Raw genomic sequence first — 19,338 nt, forward strand, 5'->3', positions numbered from 1 at the left:
AGGTGGTCCAAGGATTCAACTTAGCTGATAGGAACATTAGTCAGGTGATCGTGAAATCTTTGATTTGATTTTTTAGCCGTTCTCCTTATCCCTTTTATGATTTGGAGTCTTCGTTTAGGAAAAAAATAAAAAAATTAATGTTGTGAGACATAAAATAAGATCATTGTAAAAGGCACCAATGATATTTCTAAGCAACGTAGTTCATTAAGAAACACAATACTTATACAGCCCAAAAAAAAAAAAAAAAAACTGAAGTGATGGAAATTCAATTTGACAACGTCAAACTAATTAATAAACCTAAAATAATCAAAGAAATTTACAACAATACAATATCCTTTTTAGTATTACTTGTTTAGCAAGAAAATATTCAATTACTTAAACTTTTAGAACAAATAGTTTTTTTGCCTATTAGTTAAAGTGAAACTCTTTCATTTCTTTTGAAGAGGATTGCAACATTGTAAAACCCCAAGTCTATACATAAACAAGCGCAAGAAATTAGGGCCCATTCATCGAACAATTCAATGTTTAGCAGTCTGTTAGTGGTGGGCTTTGTGACTCAACCACCAACATCATTCTAGGCCGAATTGGCGGGAAGACTCCCCCAAGACTTGGCGGGAAAAGATACCTATACTCAACAGTTTAGCGCGGGAAGCCGGCAACTGCTCTTGGAGAGCGTGGGATTTTGAGGCTTGAAAGAGGGAAGATAAAAACCTACAACTTCTTATTATATCAGAAAGCTAGCCAAAAAAAAGGAAAAAAAAATGGTTGGGTTGCCGTACGATTGCCTCGCAAACCCACTTGGAGCCGTCCGATTGACGTTCGAGAAGGCTGTGGCCTCAGGCATCGATCCGGCCACATTCGATGGCAAGGACTGGGGCGCCACTGACCTCTTTCGCGATTTCCTATACGAAAATGACGGCCTCTCGCAGGTCCTCTTTTTTATGTGTTGATTAATTTGTTGCAGTATTTGATAATTCTCCCAATACCCTAGGGTTTACTGTACGTGTCTCGTTTGGTTCGTTTAATTGCTTCAATCTGCTAAAAGCTTCTAGGGCGGAAACCTGTAAGGAGCAGTTTAATTTGTGATTGGGAATTTCTTCTTGTGTTTCTAGTTTGGCAAGTTAAATTGCGAAGGTCAGCATTCTTCATTTATAGCCCTCCCAATTCACCCTTACCTTTCTAATTCATGGTCTTAACTAGAAAGTGGTACTAAGATGGGAGTTCATGGTGTACGAGTACTTTCCACTTATATCGGATTTTACTTTGGTGGTCATAAAAATTGATTTAGTACGACTGTAGCCAATTTGTGTTCACTGGGATATTGAATTTTTAGGTGCCAACGTTAAATGATTCCACCATCAGATCGCTTCAGCCTAACACACTGGTTAAGTTCCGGGGCATGATTCAAGACATGTTAGGAAATGAATTTTATGTTGGTGCTTACAAGGTACTACTTGTTACTTATCTATTTGACATGTCTCTATGTAGTAGATAGAACGTTCTCATCTCTTAATGTCTTTGATGTTTAAACTTTTTCTTTTATTAAGGATGGGAGTGTCTGGAGAACAAATAAGTTCGCTGATCATTCCCAATTCCCCATTGGATCATCATCTGATATGCGAGTATGGGAACGCCGTTTACTTTATTGTGTGCCTGTAAGTTCTGTTCCTTTTACGTGTGCTTTTATGGTTTTGCATCAAATGTCACAGCATTTTTGAGTGTCAGTATTTAGGTAGAATGTTCCGTGGAGTTAGATAAGTAAGTTTAGTGGCCTTCTCATTTTAGGTTCCAGGACAGAACTCATGGACCGAGTCGTTCTGCCAAGCTGCAGTGCCTCCATTTGCAAACTCTACCTCCCCAGCAAGAGAGAAGCGCCAGAGGGAAAATGACGTGGACATGCAGGTTTCTTTAAACTACCTGGTCCTTCTTAGTTTTGTACATACGCTATCAACTTGGAGATAACACTTCATTGGAAGTTTGATATGAGCGCCTTAGTTATTTGATGCATGAATCATACAGGAAACATGATTATGCTTAGGAAAAGTTGTTATCTTATTTGACCTGAGTTATACTGAATTATTGGATAATTCCAATAAGAGATTTTTTTCATTGCCTTCACTTTGTTGGATTGTAATTGAATCTTATCAGTCATTGTTTTCAACCAGGATTAAGAGTTTTGTTACATGTATTTTACTTTGTGTGATTCCAGGATCCGGATCACGAGTTTCAGGATTCTCCATCTGCAAAAAGGAAGGTTAGTTAAAATCTGTACTTTACCTTCTTTCCTCAACAATCTTCTTCTATCTCCTCTCTATCCCCAATCATCCTCCCAATTCTACAGTTCAGTCATTCTACGTGTATTTCCAATATGAAATCTTTGAAGGGGATGATAGGAGCCAAACTTTGAAATCAGTTGATATTTCATATAATTGAAAATTTCAATGCTTATAATTGAAAATGGGCTGAGTTGACCAATTTGGTTTTCCTTTTTGTATTTGAGGTAACTAAGCTGTTTGAACTGACTTTAAGTTTATTTTGGTTTAATTTGTCTTTGTTAGCGAGAGGAAAGTGTTCCTTCACAGTCTTCTAATCTCCAGGCGAATAAAATTGGAGAAACCAGTTCTAATACTGGGTTGGTGCCTGATTTTGACGGAAATTCATTTCCCTGTCTACTGAAGGTGAATTCATTGCTATTAATTGTTAGAACTTGCATGTAGTGGTAGCAGCTACATGTTCTGCTCATGTTAATCCGAATTAAAATTAGTTTCTCTATCATCTTGAATTTGCAGATGTATGATTCTCCTGAGTCGGATTTGAAGCTGAATGATGTATTCGAGTTTATTGGTGTCCTTACTTTTGATACAGAGCTTAAAACAGATGCCGATGAGGTTACTGAACTGAATAACAGTTTATATGAAGAAGAATTGACTCATCTGCCCCCTAGCAAGGTCTTAATTGATTCTAAACTACCAAATGTTTCTCGCTTCTTGTTTGCCCTGTCTACTTTTCTCATCAAGTAACGAAACAATTAATAGTGTTAAGATGACTTGTGCAACGATAAGGAAAAAGTAAGGATCACTATCATTACCAACCTTTTTTATTGTATGCTTTTCAAAATTCTTTATGTGCTGCTTGTGCCACCAAATAGGCTCATTCAGCATCTCATTTCAATGGTCGATGGTTAATTTCACGGGGACTGTAGCATATCAATCATGAATGAAACCTGCAATGTCTTCTGATGATGATTTGCAACAAGCTTTTTTTCTGATAATGATTTGCAACAAGCTTTTAATCCTCCTGCTTATGAATAAGATGATTATAGCTAACAGCCATGCTTTTGAATTGCCATAGACAGCAATTAGAAGGAAAAGTTCCATCATAGATTGTCTTAAAGCCAACCATTTTTTTTAAAATTTTCTTTACATAAAAGGAAGTGAGAACAAACTGGTAGTCATGCACTAGAATCTGTGAACCCCAAAAGTTGAAATCCTGTTGCAGCTTGCTGACCTTAAAGAAAACTAGTCACAATTTGTCTTAACCAGCAAATGTTCATTTGATACTGTACTGCAAAACCAATTACTAAAATAAAATGATTTTTTCATACAAAAAATGACTGATTTTGCTGATTACTTCCTTTTGTAGGTGCCTCGTATCCATTGTCTAGTACACAGGAAACTAGCAGTTCATGACTTTCTTTCAAGTCCCACAATGTTGGAGGTGAGATGAGTGAGCTTGTGGTTGTTGTACGAGAGTAAAAAAGAACCTGCAAATTAGTTGCAATGCTATCTCCCCTCTTTTCCATCTTTTATCCTTCCACTCAATCTAACAAAAGGGGAAGCGAGAAATAAAGATGCTTCTTATGTCATTTGGTTATTTAATTCTGTAACCGAACTCTTGTAACACAGCCCAAACCATTCCTGGTGAAAGGGATAAGAGAAACACTGTTGGGGCATCTCACAGCTGTTCTTGGAAATGACGGGCTAGCAGCTCAGTTCATGTTATTACACCTTTTATCCAGGGTATGTTTCATAAGAGACCAAGTTTCCTAGTCCTTTTATTTATGAGAATATCATATTTGTCATCCTCTTTCCTTGTCATGTAATTTTTGGACATAAGTGGATGTATCCACCAAGTAATGTCATTGCAGGTACATGCTAGGGTGGATACAGTTGCTGTGGGAAAGCTTTCACTAAACCTTACTTGTTTAAACAAGGAAAGCATATCTATTTTTGGAAACCGTTTAAACCTCGCGATCAGGAACCTTGTACCTTTTGCACATTCTCTACCTCTCACCATTGATTACCTTAATTCTGTTTCTCTTGCCCCAAGAAAGGATTACCAGATAAACAGGTATTCTGACGTTATACTGTTGGCCTGCAGAATACTTCTCTTTGAAGTGCACTTCAATAACTCTTGAGCTTCAGTGTAATTTTGTGGTTCAATGTTCTCGGTGTCATAGATTGGTTTCTGGAGCTTTACAACTAGCTGAGGGCACTCATTTAACTATCGACGAGACTCAGTTACAAACAGGGACCCTTAACTCGACTGGAGTTGATAATGCAAGAGTGCTGAAAAGCTTGACGGAGTTGCAAAAGGTACACTGATACTTGGACTCATAATGTTATGGTTGTGTATTATTTTTTTCAGTCCGCTGTTGCATTAAGTTTCTCTGACAGATGTAGATATCTTTTCTGGTTATGTGTGCCTTGAGGAGTTGATTTACAATTTTTTTTCTTGATTTCAGATAAAGCTGGTTTAGATCGATATATTAGCTTAGCTAACATCTTCATTCCCTTTAACAGGTGGAGTATGAATTTACATACTATAAAATGGACATGGCTGCAGACATCCAAATGTTAATTCTTTCTGAGGGAAAATCTAATATCTTACCCGCTGATTTGGTGTTGCCTTTGCGTCCATCCTCGGTAGACTGTTATGGTGATGTGGACCCAGAACTACTGAAAGCTTGGAGATGGTACTTAGCTACTATGAGATCATTGCCACATTCCATTGAGCAGGAGATGCAGAAGGTAAGGGTTAAGTTAATTTTGATCTTCGTTTTCAAGTCCTCCAAGAAAGTGACGTGGCTTTCCAAAATTTTTCTTGATTTGGTATTTTCTATTCTGTTTAGTCATATATGTGTGTAATCTTTATAGTCGAAAAAGTCCCCAGTGGCAGTCAATAATGATTTCCTCATTTGCAGTCGTGGTTGGTGCCTACAAAATAAAAATAAACCTGCATGTCTGCGAAACTGCTAACAGTGTTTGAAATTTCTTTATTTATTCAGTGAAGTTGGGTTTAATTTGTTAGTGCAACTGTTTGCAATGTTCCAGTGAGGGACTCACAATTTCCCAATATGATATTCCTGTCCCAATCCAATATCGACATACATGGAGACACACTTGCGTATATTGTGCAGCATCTACAGCTGACTCGTTTTTTTTTTTTGGTCAAATATCAACTTCAATATATAGATCTACAGCTGACTCGTTGCTAACACTGATCAAACATAATTGCAGGTGGTAGAAGATGACTTGGTTGCTGCAAGGCAAGCTGATAGAAGCTTAGGAAGCCAAGAACTCAGCAGGTTGGTTGCGGACTGTGAACTTGCCCATATTTCCCTTATATCCTTCTCATAGTAGGGTTGATGATGTGAGACCATTTTTTTGCAGATTGCTTACTATGGGGCGATTGGTTTCGGTGAGCTTTGGTGACACGTGTCTGTCATTGGATCATTGGCAGATGGTGAAGGAGCTGGAGAGACTGAGGAGGGAAAGGCTCCAGGGGAGTGTGTAGGTGAAGCAAGGGAAAGATGGGAGAAGAGAGTCAGAGAGTGTTACTACTTTTGTCAATCTGGTAGACAATGTGAGAGGCGTTGTGATGAAGTAGTGTTGTAAAGAAGCTCATCTTGTAACTGTCAGCATCTAAATTCAACCTTATGGTAATGCAAAATGTAAAATGACTGATTAAAACTTGATTTGCACTTATTAGCACGCTGGAAGTTACATTACATTGTAGTATGATATCTTCGGGCAATTTAATTTTAGTATATACATGAAGCGAGAGTTCTTTATTTTTTGTTTTGTTAGAGTGTTTCCCGGCCAATTCTTTATTATTATTTATTTTTTTGCCTTTGCTCCTTTTTCACATTCTTTTGACACCTTGCTCTATTAAACACACGATTTGAATCATGAACTTTTTCTTAAGACCAAGAAGATTCTAAATCTGTCAAGTCACTCTAGAGCTGCAACAGGAGAATGATCAATGATGTGCCTAAAGCGATAGTGAACCAGCAATGATTGTAGTGTAGGCATGACTTCAGAATGGTGATGAATCCAAAGCAAAGGACTAGTAAAATTTCGTCTAAAGCGCACCGCAGCAGGAGTGTAGTTTTCAATAGTCGTCCCGAATGCAGAATAACCGAACAAACAAACAAGCCCGCGGTGAAATGACATAATGGTCATTTAAGGAAAAAATGGCCATAATATTGCCGTTTTGAAAAAAAAAAAAAAAAAAAAAAGGAAAAAATGGCCATAAGTCTTTTTTTTTTTTCAATCATCACTTTTTATTTATATCATACTCTATTCTAATCTAACTAAGAGAGAAGGTCTAACTGAACCTACAGGGAGCCGATAGGGATAAAATCACCACCGAATCAGAAAAGTGCACTACGCATCCTTTTTTGAAGAACGGGTTCTGTTTGGATTAGCTTTTTTTTAAAGTTTTTTTCAAAAATTTTACTGTAACTGTGTATATGAAAAACTTTTACTGTAAATGTTTTTTAGATTGTTTTTAGAGATATATTTTAATATATATTTTTGAATATTTTTATAATTTACAATTTTTTGAAATATTTTTAAAAAAATTTTACACCACCCACCATCACCCCCTCCTTTTTCTTCCTCTCCTCCTCCCCTCTATTTCCTCCCCCCTCCTCCTCCTCCTCCCTCTTTCCTCTCCCTTCTCCCTTTTCTCCCCTCCCCTCTTTCCCCCCAACCCCAAACCTCTCTCTGGGTGGTGGCTGCGACTTTAGCTACTACTCTAACCACGACCGTCTTGGTCGCGACTTCTGATTGCGATCAGATTTGATCGTGACTAGAAAGGTTGTGGTCAGTAGAGGGGAAGGAAATTGGAGGGTAAGGAAAGGGAAAAAAGAAAGGAGAAAGGACAAAGAGAGAGAGGAGGAGGAAAAACGAAGAAGGAGGCGGAGAGAGTGAGGAAAGATGGGCGGAGAGAGAGAGAGGGTCGTGGGTGTGAGGGTCGTGGGTGTGGGGGTGGTGGCGGTAAAGTGGCGATTGTGGTGGTGGAGAGTGATGATGATGGGTAGTGGTCTATTTTTTATTTTTTTTTTTGTATATTTGGAGTTGTTTTTGATATATTATATGGATATGGTGTTTTTGGAGTTATTTTTGTTTGTGTATTACTATCGCATTGTATATGAAAAACTTGTTTTTAAAAAATTGAGGAATCCAAAGAACCCACATAATGTGGTAATTGGTGGGAGGTGCCTTAATGGCTTGCTGGTTGTTGAAAAAATGGCCATAAGTCAATAAACTAGCATATTACTTATTATTTATTTCCTGCAACCAGGCACTTTTAACACAAGTGTTTTTAATAAAATTGGACTCTTTAAATTATAAAAATTAATTACCAACCATGCTAAAACTATTTTTTAATACTTAAAAGCGTTTTTCTTTAATGCACGGCAACTCAAACGGGTTCTCGGACAGTTTATTTAGCTTATGGGAACGCTTTCCTTCCTTCCTTTTGCTCCAAATCGTCAGTCAGTGAATGAGTGGGTCATGAATTTTATGATTGATCGCCGCCTTAAAAGTTAAAATCAGTTGGAAGGATGATCCCATCGAGACTGCGATGATTATAGGTGAAATCCCATAATCTGTCCTCCCCTAAAATTGGCCTCCCATCGCCACGATCTTTGCTCAATTCTCAACAAACGGAGAGCAGGAGGAGGAGGAAGAAGATGATGATGATGATGAAGATGATCGGTAAATCCCGCATTGAAGCATTCATGTCTTGGTTCGTCAGAGTTCATCCCCACGAGACATCCGCTTTGTTTTGTTCCACCTCCACTTTCTTCTTCGTACGCTTTTCTTCTCCATTCCCACTATTTTCTTCTTCTTCGACTACTATCTCTTTTATAGTAGTAGTATATGATAAATCTCAGTTAGTTAATTTGATTTCTTTTGTTCGATGAATTAAATTACCAGTGTAACTAACAATTGCAGATATTGGGTGCTTATTTCGTGGTTTTACCCTTACGCGACGAAGGGGCAATCTCATTAGGGTTAGGCAAATTGCCTGGCCTATTTGCGGGATCATTGCTCCTCACCTTGCTTGCTGCTCCCCTTTCCACCCTCATCTTCTCTTTGCCTAATCTTCCTAAAAGAAAGGTGGCTACATTCTTCTTTCCATTCGATTCACTTCAATTCTATCTCCCCCCTGCACAAGCACATGCTGCGACAACTAGTGAATTCAGTTTAATTTTTTCTTTTTGTTTATTTAGTTTCACCTTCATGTACTAATTGGATGTCGAGAATTCACTTCCTGGAAAAAGTTAAAATTTTTGAGTATATTTCTACTAGTCTATTAATTTATCCTTTTACATGATTAATAGTTGTTGCACATACAATGTGCTTTGATTTGAGTCTCCAGTTTATGCCATCTCTCATGGATTCTTAAACTTGCAGGCTCTGGTCTTCATCCACAGGTTTTTTAGTGCGTCTCTTGTTGTCTTCTTTATCCTCTGGCTTTCCTCCTCACCTGGAAGCGCAGCGTTCAATTTCAAGGTGGGGTTTTATATCAGCTCTTTAACTTCAGAACGTTTGACTTCTTCAATTTGAGATTCTTTTTTTTATCCATTTTTAGGGGTTTCTTCACATGTCGTCCACTATTAAAGAAGAACTCAAGGTTCAAGTTAATCAAGCCACTCCTCCATCTTCTGATGGATGGAGCAACAATGGATGGTTTTACAATTCAGTCAGAATTTCTTTGTTTCTCTGGGTATGTGTTTGCTTCTATTCCTTGTATCTTGGTATAATTGTGACTTTGGACTACTTGGTCACTCTTACAGGGGAAGTTTTACCTTCTTCATTTCTCACCTCAGGTTGCACTGCTTAATCTTATCACTATATCATCAACCTGGGCAAGAGTTATTGATGTGATGGATAGTGAGGTCAGTTAACTACTCTTTCCCAGCTTTGAGAACTTTTTTATGAGCAACTGATATGTGGTAAAAACTTCAAAGTAATAGCAGAAATCAAACAGTGCTATCGTTGCTGCTTTGATAACAAGCATCTACATCAATTAACTCTCTCACAAATCCAGTCAGGTTCAAGATTGTTTGGTTTTATTGGTGCTGGTGCTACACTTGGTCAGCTATTTGGTTCAGTATTTGCAACTGTAATGGCGTGGTTAGGACCATGTATGTCAATATTCCCTGCTTAGTCTGAAGATCTAGTTTTAAATCTATTTTGCTTCTGCCTCTCACTTTGCACTTCTCTTGATTGCTCACTTGTTCTTTTCTTCTTTTTTCCCTTTTGTGTTAAATTTTGTCCTTCTACTTTGTAACTATGAATCTGGGTACTTGTAGACTTGCTTCTTTTTGCCGCTATTTTGATGGAACTTGCTGCACAATCTGCTAAAGGAATTGACAAAGATATCTCTCGTCTTCCTGAAGAACAGTTTCCCATAAGGTTTTGATTTTATTCTTCTTGTTTCTGTCTCTTCATGACTTAGTTTATATCTTTGTTTTTTCTTATAACATGTTTTCTTATTCATATATGCATTTCTGTGGCTGTGCACATCTGTGTACATTTATCTTCTATAAAAGTTTTACGTACATGCACATGTGTGTGCATATAATCTTAACCTTCTTGAGGATTTGGTAGGGTATGATAAGAGACTTAACCTTCTTTTCTTTTGGGCTCTAGGAAATCTGACTTTGATCATCTTAATACGGCTAATGAACAGACTGAACCTGCTGATAGACGATCTTCCCCTAGATTATCTTCTACAGCAGCAAATCCTCAGTTCTTGGCTATATTAGATGGACTGCGCCTGATACTCGCATCGAACTACTTGCTACTTGTTGCATTATTCTTGTGGCTAAGTGCAGTAGTCTCCTCTTTCTTTTACTTTCAGGTAAAGGATGCCTGATCATTTACTAAAGAATTTGAGGGTTTTATTATGTTTTTTTCAGCCTCTTTTTTGTGTTTTTTCTTTCATTATCTCTCTCTCTGTACCCCTCCCTCCCTGCCTCCTCCTTTATAGCTGCGTCCGTGTGTCTTTATGGAAATTATTTTTGGACAAGGCAGAGGGATTGAATACAATGACCAGATAATATTTCTTGAGACCTTTTCCTCTGACGGATGTTATCCGGTTCTCTTCTGTCTGCAGAAAGTGACTGTGATTGCCACAAGTTTTACAAGTCCCGTTGACAGAAGAAGATTGTTTGCTCAGATCAATAGCTTTATTGCTGTTTTTATTCTTGCTGGACAACTTAGTTTAACGGTATGACACAATTGTCCGATTGGTTTTTGGTTTGGTGCTCTTGGAATTTCCTCTGATTATCCAGATGGGGGCCTTTTCATGGTTTTCTTTGCATTACCTTCAACACTTTTAACAAATTTTCTCTGAAATCACAGGGTCGTATCCTTACTATCTTTGGGGTTACAACTGCTATATGCTCTGCACCATTTGTTGCGATCATTAATTTAATTGCTATAGCTGTGTGGCCGACATGGATTGCAGTTGCTGTGTGCGAAACATTACGCAAGGTCTGTTTTATTTACCCGTTGGATGGGGAAAAGTAATAAGGAAACACGTAGCTGTACCTTTTGTGTGGGCAACAGTGAGGGAAGCTGGATTGTGGCATTAAAGTTACATTAGTTGCAAACTAAATGTATTATCTGTTCTTTTTGTTGCTTCAGGTGGTTACATATGTTGTAACCAGGCCTGGAAGAGAGCTGCTTTTCACTGTTGTCTCACAAGATGAGAAGTACAAAGCAAAGGTATTAGACATATTACACAAATTGATTGTTTTCCCTCTCCCTCTTTTTGAAAGATAGGATTTTGAGAAAGCGTACAAGGGCGCAGGGGAGTCTATAATCCTCTCATTTCAATTTTTTTTTCCTTTTGTTCTTTTCCTTTCAGTTGTTATAATTAGAGGTTTGAAGTAGCTCCAGGAAGATTCAGTCCGTAATGTTCCATGGGATGTAGTCTGATAAATGCATGTATGATTAGGATTTAGTTGTAGTGTCTGGAGTGCAGCCGTTTACATTACATATTCTGATGTTTCAGGTATGCATAGATGTAATTGTTCAACGGCTGGGGGATGCTTCAGCTGCTGGAATGTACAAGCTACTCTTTGACACGCTTAGTGGAAAGGCGTCTCTTGCCTCTCTTTGTGCCCTTCCTGTATGTTGTTTGTTTGATACACGCAAAATGAGTTGTACCTTTTAATTGTCGAAACAATTTCAAATTGTAATTCAAGTTATTTTGCCTAGAATGAAGCTGTGATACTTTTTACACCTTTTTTCCTTGTACCATGATTCCAGGTGTGCGTGTTGTGGATGGTGACAGCATTCCATTTAGGGAGCCAGCAAAGGCGACTTGCAAAACTGCCACAATCATCGCAGTCACTTGAAACCTCCCCAAGATGATATTGGTAGGGGTTTTGTTAATGCAATCAGAAATGAACTTTACTAGGCAATGGTTGGACTAGAAGTTTTGCGGCATGACGAGTGAACCTTCGTTTTGACTGACACCACAAGACCAAGCAATGAAGACCAAAGTTTACATTGAAATTGACCAAAATGGTGAAGACCAAATTCGGTATAGATAAGTGATAGCTTGTTGACTTGTTTATTGTAAAAAATTAGCACGGCGAGATATATGAGGTTTTTGGGTTTGTACTTTGCTATTTCCTTTACCATCTGCGAAGTTCTGTCATTTTATCTGCTGCTTACATTGCCAAAATGATTGTACGCCCAAAATTTTCCTTTGATGTACGCTAAATTAAGATCTCATTAGCAGCCTCGAGATGATGTAGCTGTTTGAGGCCGAGGTAATAAGACGACGACGACGACAGACGTAGGTGCATTCTCATGAATTGCATTAGTAACTTTGAGGCCGTTGCCCTACGGTCTGTCTATGATGATGTTCGAATCTCCCAAAATTCCAACAGTTGTCCTCAGCTCACCTTAATTGAAGTATAGGTTTTGCAGGAGCTCCCATCACCGATTATTACAGGCGAAACCCTTTGTTTAAATGACGGGTGGTTATTATCATTAGCTTCAAAATTCACGAATTCATGTCCAAAAAAGACGATTTTATTTACTGATAAAGCTTCTAGTTTCCTCTACCCGCATCATTTCCATTCGACGTAAAATTTGTCCAAGTCTCTCGATTTGCGATCATACACTGCTGATCTTCTTCCCAGATTTGAGAAATCCTGAAAGCATGAAAATTTGCAGTACTTATGCGTCAAATTGATGAAGTGATGAAGGAAAAACAAAAATCTCAAGAGTGCTCGACTACTCAATCGCCCAAAAGAGCTTAGGGCAATATAGGTGATTTGCAAACACGTTCGTTGGTAAGAAGTCGCGTCCCCCTATAAAAGGGTGCCTTGCCTTGACGACACCAATGGTTCGTTCACAACTGGCCAACGCCATAAAAATGGTTATCCAGTAGATTTACATCCATAAAATTTGCTTTACTAGAAAGTGTGAAACAGTGACGGATGTGTCCAGTAATCTGGCGGCCAGTAGAAAAGAACATCCGGTAGATTACTAAGCTCCAGGCACAAGCTTTGGACCGTGCCACACCAGGAAAAATGAAAAATTGTAGTACAAGTAAATGGAAGTTACCAATTACTCTTTTTAACTCTCAAGTGCTTCGAAGACCGCGGACACGATCCTCAATCAGTTTCCTTTCCCAGTCTGCTACGTCCTGAAAGGCATAATCTGGAAGACTATCAAATGGCTCCTTCCAGACCTCAGTCTTAGCCAAATCATAAGTAGCCCCCCGGATTGCTCTTTTGCTGGGTCCACAGGGTCTCTTTGAAGTAAGTTCATCATAGGCAGCATTTAGCTGCTCAATAGCATAGTGACAAAAAAACATTAAACATCAATTCGTATCTCTTGGTGATTGAAACAAACTAATCTTAAAGCCAACACAGCCTATATGCGATCAGTTCTTAAAAAGAGCTGAGACTATCAAGCCGATTTTCAGTGAAGGAGACTTAATACAGTTGCTTTAAGATTAAAAAAACTTGATCACTTACATCCATGCCCTGAAACCAGAACATGTAAGCAATTGCTGTTGCAGGTGCCCTCCCCAGTCCAGCTGTGCAATGCACATATACTTTCCCCTTACCTTCTTCAATTGCCCATTCCAGTGAGGAAACAGCTCTGGGTAACATAATTCTTAAAGATTCTGGATCAAAATCCCTCGCCTGCAAGTAAACAATGTATATCTGTTATAAGCACTGTCAAGAATTGCATTGCATGATAACAGAGAAATTTATAAAACTAATAATAAGAAAAGAAACATGCTCTTTATCCGTGAAAATTTTGAAAAAATGGTTTGCAGGACATGTGATTCTGGATATATCAGTCCCGGATAATTTAGAGGCACTGTTTAAGCTGGCATTGGTAATTAGAAAACTTTACAACATTAAATGGTGAATCATAAAGATCAAGAGAAAAAGCTCATGCTATACACAGCATTACACACACATAGATGACTATTCATTTTTGGAACTTGCGAACCGACAGCAATTGAAAGACAAACTAAGTGAACATTTGCAAGTATCTAAAATGATATACCACACTGGAAGAGTAAAACAAGGTCAAGGAGCACAAGTTATGACTTCATGATGATCCTGAGAAGGCAGGTAAATAAATTCCACAATTGTCCTACTAAAACCTGAACAACAGCATTCTTTTTTAACACAAGGACATGATTGCTGAATAGGCACAAGCACAAGCAGCTATGCAGTATAGTTAATCCAGAAACTGGGCATGGTTGAGAAAGGAAGTTATCACATGGCAATTGTTGTCATCAATACAAGTTCAAAGCTTTCAGCAAACTCTCAAGTGTGGATTTCAGAAAATGCAAGTGTTGCTAATTGCTTACGGGCCTTCTCATGTGATGGATTTCAATTTCTTCACATCTTTTTACTATTGACTGGAGGTCTATTCCCCAATACTCGACATCTTGGTCTTGCTGCAGGTTCAGAATATAGGCCACATTCTCTTGTTCTTTCAAATGATCTATGTCCTCAACTTTCTGAGGTTGGGAGCCAACAATTAGATCTTCAGTAATCAATGTGTAATTCATGCCTGACGTGAAAATACACTTGTTAGATAACTTACAAAGACTCAATTTCAGTAGAAATGCACATCACACACATGCACACAAGTATGGAAAGTCAGTGCAATATTTTATTCATGAAATTAAGTGCATCCCACTTAACCAGACCAGAAAATCTTCCTGAGGGTGTAAGTGCATCACAAGTGAGTTATTCTTTCATTAATAATAAAAAAAAAATACTATGATAGTAGCAAAACAGGAAAGCCAAGTGATTAACAAACACGAGTGAACTCTTCATGAAGAAGCTGGCTGCCACTTATGTATATGTTGGAGTTAGCATTTCACCCAGCGGATTCTTAGATCTCTCCAAGAATAATGCTGAACCTATCTGGCCACTCTTCATTATCATGCTTGATTAGGGTAAAGCAAGTTTTGGCTGTCAAATTAGCAATAAACATCTGAATTGATGGTTACAAGGCACAGATTCTCAGTTTCGTAGAATACCGATCGACTTAGGATGCATGGTCTTCCACTTTTCTTATATCAGAAGACTAGACAGACGACAGTATCTTGTTTCAGAAGGGCTGCAGTCTACTTAGGCATAAAAAAAAAAAAGGAAAATTTGCACCACCGAAGGAGCTTCATTGAAAGTGGTGAAGGTACTATAACTCTGGATAGGTAGCACACATGGTTGAAAGGAAATTGAGCTCAATGAGGAGGATAGCAAATTTGAGTGTATAATATTGTAAGGGAAACAAAGAGAGTAGTCCTCATTAGAAAAACATATATACAATAACAAACAAACTTGATTATTTGTACCAGTAAATCAGGACTTAGTCCAGGTTGACATCTAGACATCCATCTCAGGATTCAATTGCATTTTGGGGAAAAAAATGCCCTTGAACTTCATATCAATGAAAACTATATTTAAGAGATTATCAATTTTGTCCTGAGGCAGCTAAATAAATTTATGAAGATGAAGCTATGCGTCCATGCTCTCAAAAACCTTGAGACCTATTTTAGTATAATAATTCAAAAGCTTCTAGTGCAGAAGGTAAATCATATCCCAAATCTTCCTGATTCATATAGGAAACTCTCAAAAAAAAAAAAAAAACCACCACAAAACACACTCGACCAGTAGCATGATATTACTGCAAACAATACCCCATCTCAATGCTTGCCTTTCTCAATCTTTGTGGACGAACATGACAAACCCAAAAAATGAACTTACTTTGCAAAGTCAAGAAGCGAAAATAAACCAAGGAACTAACCAAGATCGTGATGATACTCATAAGGGTTTCTCATCATTCTCTTCATGGCTATGTTATACTCTTCCATTCTGTTCTTGGAGGAGCTGCCTTTTCTTGTGGGGTTTTCTTGAACTTCACTCTCAGGCGCTTTGCAATAAATCTTCTTGTTCAATCTCAAGTTATTTCTGGGCTCCCTAAGCCTGATAGATGACCTTACATTTGTTTGTAAAGAAGAGAAACAAAAGACATTAAAGTTGCTGGATTGTTGAAGCGGAGGAGGAAGCACCAGTGATGAAGAAGAGAAGCTCAACACAGTGCCTAATGGAGCTTCCATTCCCATGCCCATCTTCGGTCTGTTCCACTTCCTGTCATCTCCACACAATTTTCTACGGTGGTACAGATGGAAATTTAAGAAACTTGATTTGACCAAACTGCCCTTCCAGTTAGGAGTAATAATTAGCAGGCGGAGTGATATTTGTACCCTCTGAGTCTTGCACTAGTAGCAAATAAAAATTTTACTACTGGAGAGTGCAAATATTACGCTATAATCAATTAATGTTTCATCTAACTATGTGCTTCCTTTGTAAAACTTCTATTTTCTACTTAAATAGGAAAAAAAAAACAAAAGAGTCATTAAATTTAAGAGTATATATTTTAGCCATTAAAGCACTTTTAGCACAAACTAAAAAATGTACTTTTAGAACAATTCTTGTGCTTTAAAAAATATACAAAGAATTAGCTTTGATTATTTTAATATATAATTTTAAACTAAATGTAGAGATAAATATGTTCTAGAAATTCAAAATTATATATTATCAAATAAAAAACTCACTTATACAGGGGTACACCCAAATAATATAATCTAGTACTTTAACAAAAAAAATTCTACTAATTGAATTAATTTTTGATAAGCCACCACAACTACAAATGGAAATTTTTTACTCACATCCACCCAAAAAAAAAAAACAACTCATCCTCATGTGCATTAGACATGTACATGCATTGGGCCTTGAAGTGTGGAAACTAAAAACCGATATTGCAGTTGACACTTGGTTAGCTGTGATTTTTCAAGGAAACCGGCATCAAAGCCCAAAATAAGCTACTGAGCCCAAGTTAATTGTGTGCTGGCTATAAAATTTAGAAGCCATCAACAACGCCCAACATGTTGTATTTTATCTTTTTAAATCCTCAAGGAAGGAAGGATCCCTTGATTTGCATTGCTTCAATCTTGGAAGCACTGCTTATGGTAGAGATTGTACACAATATTGGATCTCACGGTCCCAAGTCCATTCAATCAGATATTTCACTTGCATTCTATCAACCTTAGAAGATAGATACTAATGAACAATTTTGTTTGTCTTTCTTGTGTAATAGTAGTAATAGGCCACAAAACTCTGTTTGGATTGGCCAATTTTTTAAAAACAAATTTTTTAAATATAATGTTACAGTAATACACAATAACTCAAAAAACATTTCATTCATACAATATATCAAATATTTCAAAAAATTTTTATAGTAAAAATTTTTTCATATACATTGTTACAGTAACATTTTTCAAAAACAGCTAATCAAACGGAACTGTCAACAGAGTTGCATCTGGGGTTTATACATAGTAATCGTGTTTCATACGCAAGCATCATTGAAATCTGAAACAGGATCAAGAGCTGCCAAGTTCTTAGTTTGGATTCTTTGTAATGCAGTATATGTGTCAATGAAGACGGGACATGCCAATGAAATTGGTAGACAAAGTTCGTGATGAGGTAACCTAATCTTAGAATGTCCCAAAAAAATGAGTTCAAGAATGATCTTTCGAGATGAGATGACAAACACACATAAGAATTCTGCCAAATCAACCATCGCCTAAGAATTTATTCCAAGCCCTCCTTCCATGGAATATTTGGTTGTATTTCTTGTCAAAAAAAAAAAAAAAGAAAACAGATAAAGGAAGAAGAGGCACTGGCCGCTGGCCACATAATATTTGATGCCTATACGTGGAGTGCAGGCATGAATTACCCATAAATAAACTTTTAGAGTTGCATCTTGGTACTCTTTAATTATGGAACTTCTAAAGGTCGAACGTACCGTACGAACTTTTCCATTAACTCTACTCATAATAAGAATCTTACATATAATAGTCCAAAAAAAAATCCATTTTCCTTTCTTTATTGGGATTAGTCCTAATTCTTAGTTAGATGATTTAAACCATGGATTCTCCACTTTTTTTTTTTAATAATAAAAAAAGAAGAAGTTTGATGGTACTAAATGCCCTTTATCCACTCGAATGAAGGCTCCACTCCGGCATTAATAAAATTGAACTCCATTACGATTAACCAGGACAGGTGTATAATCTGTAACTCTTTTCTTGATGCCCAACTCAGTAAAGCATATACGCAAATATTGCCCCCGCCGGCCCTATCCCCACCATGGTAACGTCTTTTAATGGTTTCAGCAAAGTGTATCATAAAAAGTTCTTTAAACTGCAACTGGATTTGGCGAATATGAAATAGAAGCACTAAAAAAATATATTTATTGTCTACTACAAAGATAATGGTCTATCAAGTAACCAGTTGGGTGAAGAAATTTTGGAATATACTATTCAATGTTACATATACCGCTACTACTACTTTAAATGAATAGACAATTTTTGCATGGGCTAATGATAAATGACAGCAGTGCTTGGCCATTAAAAGAGGTTTAAAACTCTATTTGACTGTAAGTCAATAAATCAAATTCCCTTATTTACATTCTAAAATCTAGATTTTTCTAAAAATATTATCACCCGATGCGTAAGCACCCGTTTAGGTCGATGGTGATTTAGTCTGTTCTGGATTCTCCTTAGGCCTCTTCAAGTCCCCTTTCTCCTAATATAGAATAAGTGTAGATCTATCGCACTCGTCTATCCCAGTAGTAGTTCAGTCTCTTATGGGTCTCTTCAAATCCTCCTTCTCCTTGGATTCTAGTATAGAATAAATGTAGGTCTATCATGTTTGAAAAAATAATAATAATGATAGACGACAATGAATATTGTCAGCTCATTGAACCATGTGTCCCTCAAAAACTACAAAAATAGAAATAATAATAATGAATCAATGGATGAATTTGTTGGACAACAACACCATACCATACGAAAAAGAATTAGAGAAAAAATGGTTTAAAGACGCAAAATAAAGTCCTTGCTTCCTTTTTCCGCATTGTTTTCGGTTTAAAAAAGGCTGCCTGACGTAAGCTCATAAGTCACGTGAATGTAGTCATTAGTTACGTTACGTGTTTTCCACTTTCCACCGTAGTAACTAAAAAAAAATACTACTAGAGAGTCTCCTGCTTTGGGAAGTCCTCCGCCAGACTGGACTGGGCTGGGCAGAGTTCAGAGCTGGCATCATCAACAGCCTCACACGGCAAACCAAGATTAGCACGTGACACTTTTAACAATCACAATTTTTTTTTTCCTTCTATTCACACTTGTGTTTCCTAGTTTACACAAATAAAAATAAAATAAAATGAAGAACTCTAATTTAATCTAGTCATACAATTCTCATAGACATTTAAGTTCTGAAGATGTATACACAAGAAACACATTTGTGTATTTGTACATCACTAATTATTAAACATTAATTGTATTTGAATACAATTAAATTGCTGTCAAGGAGGAGGCACAAAAGCCCTCACGGGGTAGCTCGGACGGTGTGCTCCCCCTCTTTAGGGTATGGCCACTTACCTAACAACCAGGGTTCGAGTCCCGTTGTTTACATCTTCG

The 19,338-nt window shown here is 37.4% G+C and overlaps 3 protein-coding genes across 4 annotated transcripts; 2 read left to right on the top strand and 1 right to left on the bottom strand.

Moving 5' to 3' along the window:
- Positions 1-432: 432 nt before the first annotated feature.
- On the top strand, positions 433-6,073 carry LOC113730263 (mini-chromosome maintenance complex-binding protein). Its single transcript, XM_027254844.2, has 14 exons — positions 433-929; positions 1,334-1,447; positions 1,548-1,655; positions 1,786-1,902; positions 2,210-2,254; positions 2,559-2,678; positions 2,790-2,948; positions 3,643-3,717; positions 3,906-4,019; positions 4,148-4,350; positions 4,460-4,595; positions 4,803-5,030; positions 5,520-5,587; positions 5,673-6,073. The coding sequence occupies exons 1-14, from the start codon at positions 762-764 to the stop codon at positions 5,794-5,796; spliced, it is 1,779 nt and encodes a 592-aa protein (XP_027110645.2). The 5' UTR covers positions 433-761; the 3' UTR covers positions 5,797-6,073.
- An 820-nt stretch (positions 6,074-6,893) lies between these two features.
- On the top strand, positions 6,894-11,941 carry LOC113730264 (uncharacterized). Of its 2 annotated transcripts, none has more exons than XM_072078308.1 (13): positions 6,894-8,101; positions 8,247-8,411; positions 8,709-8,807; positions 8,887-9,021; positions 9,125-9,193; positions 9,286-9,442; positions 9,611-9,713; positions 9,951-10,161; positions 10,417-10,530; positions 10,665-10,796; positions 10,950-11,030; positions 11,320-11,436; positions 11,577-11,941. In XM_072078308.1, the coding sequence occupies exons 1-13, from the start codon at positions 7,982-7,984 to the stop codon at positions 11,679-11,681; spliced, it is 1,608 nt and encodes a 535-aa protein (XP_071934409.1). In that variant the 5' UTR covers positions 6,894-7,981; the 3' UTR covers positions 11,682-11,941. The 2 variants fall into 2 exon arrangements, with proteins under 2 accessions (XP_071934409.1, XP_027110646.1); XM_027254845.2 differs by having other exon boundaries at positions 6,896-8,101; positions 9,346-9,442.
- A 669-nt stretch (positions 11,942-12,610) lies between these two features.
- LOC113730265 (phosphoglucan phosphatase LSF2, chloroplastic-like) lies at positions 12,611-15,964 on the bottom strand. Its single transcript, XM_027254846.2, has 4 exons — positions 15,606-15,964; positions 14,158-14,363; positions 13,304-13,474; positions 12,611-13,110 (listed from the first exon to the last, which is right to left on the bottom strand). Exons 1-4 carry the CDS (start codon positions 15,928-15,930, stop codon positions 12,907-12,909), a joined length of 906 nt encoding a protein of 301 aa, XP_027110647.1. The 5' UTR covers positions 15,931-15,964; the 3' UTR covers positions 12,611-12,906.
- Positions 15,965-19,338: the final 3,374 nt, after the last annotated feature.

The sequence above is a fragment of the Coffea arabica genome, chromosome 2e (genome assembly GCF_036785885.1).
Source record: "Coffea arabica cultivar ET-39 chromosome 2e, Coffea Arabica ET-39 HiFi, whole genome shotgun sequence".
Lineage (NCBI taxonomy): Eukaryota > Viridiplantae > Streptophyta > Magnoliopsida > Gentianales > Rubiaceae > Coffea > Coffea arabica.

What these genes read in the sequence shown, in the direction of transcription:
- LOC113730263 (XM_027254844.2), top strand. Translation starts at nt 762, where the DNA reads ATGGTTGGGTTGCCGTACGATTGCCTCGCAAACCCACTTGGAGCCGTC. An exon ending in CAAGTCCCACAATGTTGGAG is followed by an intron (nt 3,718 to 3,905) that starts GTGAGATGAGTG and finishes CTTGTAACACAG; the next exon opens with CCCAAACCATTCCTGGTGAA. An exon ending in AAGGATTACCAGATAAACAG is followed by an intron (nt 4,351 to 4,459) that starts GTATTCTGACGT and finishes TCGGTGTCATAG; the next exon opens with ATTGGTTTCTGGAGCTTTAC.
- LOC113730264 (XM_072078308.1), top strand. Translation starts at nt 7,982, where the DNA reads ATGATGATGATGATGAAGATGATCGGTAAATCCCGCATTGAAGCATTC. An exon ending in CCACCTCCACTTTCTTCTTC is followed by an intron (nt 8,102 to 8,246) that starts GTACGCTTTTCT and finishes TAACAATTGCAG; the next exon opens with ATATTGGGTGCTTATTTCGT. An exon ending in GAATTTCTTTGTTTCTCTGG is followed by an intron (nt 9,022 to 9,124) that starts GTATGTGTTTGC and finishes TTCTCACCTCAG; the next exon opens with GTTGCACTGCTTAATCTTAT.
- LOC113730265 (XM_027254846.2), bottom strand. Translation starts at nt 15,930, where the DNA reads ATGGGCATGGGAATGGAAGCTCCATTAGGCACTGTGTTGAGCTTCTCT. An exon ending in TGAGTATCATCACGATCTTG is followed by an intron (nt 14,364 to 15,605) that starts GTTAGTTCCTTG and finishes TTTTCACGTCAG; the next exon opens with GCATGAATTACACATTGATT. An exon ending in TCCATCACATGAGAAGGCCC is followed by an intron (nt 13,475 to 14,157) that starts GTAAGCAATTAG and finishes GTTTACTTGCAG; the next exon opens with GCGAGGGATTTTGATCCAGA.